Source organism: Geospiza fortis, unplaced genomic scaffold (assembly GCF_000277835.1).
Source record: "Geospiza fortis unplaced genomic scaffold, GeoFor_1.0 scaffold313, whole genome shotgun sequence".
Classification (NCBI taxonomy): Eukaryota; Metazoa; Chordata; class Aves; order Passeriformes; family Thraupidae; genus Geospiza; species Geospiza fortis.
This window is the reverse complement of record NW_005054582.1, coordinates 505,707-508,874: the sequence shown is the minus strand read 5'-3', so window position 1 is coordinate 508,874 and position 3,168 is coordinate 505,707. Positions and strand designations below refer to the sequence as shown.

General features: G+C 49.4%; 1 protein-coding gene across 1 annotated transcript in view; it reads right to left on the bottom strand.

Moving 5' to 3' along the window:
* LOC102044096 (MCL1 apoptosis regulator, BCL2 family member) overlaps positions 1-3,162 on the bottom strand; it is a 6,595-nt gene extending 3,433 nt beyond the window's left edge. The window contains exon 1 of the mRNA XM_005429884.3: positions 3,056-3,162. Within this exon, the coding sequence (XP_005429941.3) occupies positions 3,056-3,128 (73 nt within the window). The 5' untranslated portion in view covers positions 3,129-3,162. The remainder of the gene's footprint in view (positions 1-3,055) is intronic.
* Between the last annotated feature and the right edge of the window lie 6 nt (positions 3,163-3,168).

Here is a 3,168-nt window from a genome sequence, read left to right as displayed (position 1 = left end):
AATAATTAAAAACCATTTAAATTGAAATAAAAATAATTTCAATGAATAAAATAATTTCAATTAAATAATAAAATAATTGAAATTTAAAATAATTTAAAGTATTTTAAGACAAAATAAAATAATTGAAGATAAAACAAAAACAAATTAATACAATCATTTTAATCAAATAATAATTTAAATTAAAAATAATTTAAACTATTTTAAGATCATTTAAAATATTTTAAATTAAAATAATTTAAACTATTTTAAGATCATTTAAAATATTTTAAATTAAAATAACTGACATTAGAAATAATTGAAATTCTTTTTAAATAATTTAAAATTAACATTTAAATTAATTTTTAAAAATTAATTTTAAAGTATGGAATGAGTTTTAAGCCTGCCTGGCAGAGCAGAATGCCCCAGCTCGACCTGCCAGGCAGGAGCAAACAAGCCGGGGCTTTTTACGAAAGCCAAAGGCGTCACTGCTGCTTGTTGCTCCATTCGCAGGAAACCTCCCCGGGCAGTTCCTCCCGGCTCAGGAAATCACCGGGGCTCAGCCAGCCCGGACATTCCTGCCTGGGAATCATCCCCCAGGAATGACCGGGAACTGGGGCCAGGAACCGATCCCACAGGAACTGATCCCACTGATCCTACAGGGAATTGGGGCCAGGAACTGATCCCATTGATCCTACAGGGAACTGGGGCCAGGAACTGATCCCACAGGAACTGATCCTATTGATTCCAGAGGGAATTGGGGCCAGGAACTGATCCCATTGATCCTACAGGGAACTGGGGCCAGGAACTGATCCCACAGGAACTGATCCTATTGATTCCAGAGGGAATTGGGGCCAGGAACTGATCCCATTGATCCTACAGGGAACTGGGGCCAGGAACTGATCCCACAGGAACTGATCCTATTGATTCCAGAGGGAATTGGGGCCAGGAACTGATCCCATTGATCCTACAGGGAACTGGGGCCAGGAACTGATCCCACAGGAACTGATCCTATTGATTCCAGAGGGAATTGGGGCCAGGAACTGATCCCATTGATCCTACAGGGAACTGGGGCCAGGAACTGATCCCACAGGAACTGATCCTATTGATTCCAGAGGGAATTGGGGCCAGGAACTGATCCCATTGATCCTACAGGGAACTGGGGCCAGGAACTGATCCCACAGGAACTGATCCTATTGATTCCAGAGGGAATTGGGGCCAGGAACTGATCCCATTGATCCTACAGGGAACTGGGGCCAGGAACTGATCCCACAGGAACTGATCCTATTGATTCCAGAGGGAATTGGGGCCAGGAACTGATCCCATTGATCCTACAGGGAACTGGGGCCAGGAACTGATCCCACAGGAACTGATCCTATTGATTCCAGAGGGAATTGGGGCCAGGAACTGATCCCATTGATCCTACAGGGAACTGGGGCCAGGAACTGATCCCACAGGAACTGATCCTATTGATTCCAGAGGGAATTGGGGCCAGGAACTGATCCCATTGATCCTACAGGGAACTGGGGCCAGGAACTGATCCCACAGGAACTGATCCCACTGACCCCACTGCCCTTCCCACCTGGGAACTGAGGCACAGGAACCGATCCCACAGCACAGCTAAAGACGAAACCGAAGCTCTTTTGTGCTCATAAAACAAAAAAAGAAAGGAACCAAAAAAGGGACGAGCTGAGAAAACGGCACGTCCTGCAGGGAGGAAGGTGTTTCAACCAGACAGCACCATAACAACCCCAGGAACCTCAAAACTTCTACAGGAGCCCCAAAACTGCTGCAGGAAATACAGACACCGCCCCTGCTTCGTTGGGCTCCATCCTATCCTGGGATCCAAACGCCAGCACCAGCCCCAAACCAGCCTGAGTGACACAAAACCAGTGACACAAACTGGTCACTTCTCATTTCCAGTTCATTTTTTTAGGGTCGAATTCCTACAGCTGCTTCAGGGCCCTGCAGAAGGGGGTGAAACGCATGAAAATGGATTTCCCAGAGAAATCTGGGATCCCTGGAAGTGCCCAGGGCCAGGCTGGACAGTTTGGAGCAGCCTGGGATGGTGGAAAGGGTCCCTGCCATGGGACTGGATGAGTTTTTGGGTCTATTTCAACCCAAACCACTCCATGGTTCTGTGAGCACATCACCCAGAAGAATTCCCCTCACTAAAAATCCCCTTGCACCTAAACTGGGCAGGCTGAAAATCCCGAGCTCACCGATCTTTGGACGCTTTAAACACATGAAAACAGATTTCCCAGAGAAGCTGTGGCTGCCCCTGGATCCCTGGAAGTGTTCCAGGCCAGGTTGGACAGGGCTGGGATGGTGGAAGTGTCCTTGCCTATGGCACTGGATGAGTTTTAAAGTCTATTTTAACCCAAACCACTCCATGGTTCTATGAGAACATTGCCCAAAAATCCCCTTGCACCTAAAGTTGGTGCAGGTGAGGATCTGAAACTCCTGAGCTCCCCAATCTTTGGACGTTTGGGATTAAACACATTAAAACAGATTTCCCAGAGAAGCTGTAGCTGCCCCTGGGAGTGTCCAAGGCCAGGCTGGACAAGGTTTGGACCAACCTGAGATAGTGGAAGGTGTCCTTGCCCATTTTGGATGAGTTTTAAAAGTCTATTTCAACCCAAACCATGGTTCTATGTATCGCTCAGGAGAATTCCCCCCACCAAAAATCCCCTTGCACCGAAACTGGGGGGGATGAGGATCTGAACCTCCCGGGCTCCCCAGCCTCTGCTCGCTCGGGATTATTTGCAGAGTCAGCCCGAGCCGAGGGGGACACGAGCGGGACCCGGGGCTAATCTGTAACCACATTATCTCCTCTGCCCACACCAACAGCGCCGTTTCCTCGTCCCCACGGAACAAAGTTCAGTTTCGTTTTTGAGCGCTTCCCAACCGCTTTTATTTAACCCCTTCCGAACCAAAGCCACGTCGCATCGATGACCCGGCCGAGACCCCGGCCACGAGGGCATCACCCCCGGCCCAAACCCGCTCCGGCCACCGGGACAGGCCCAACGGAGAGCACGGGGGTCTCGGCCTCCTCCCGGAGCATCCGACGGACACACACCTTGGAAGGCGAGCTCGTGTTTCCTCATGACGCCGTCCCCGACCCTCCGCAGCGTCTCCAGCGCCTTCTCCATCACCGCATCCCCCGCCGAGCCCGGCCGGCCGGGACCACCC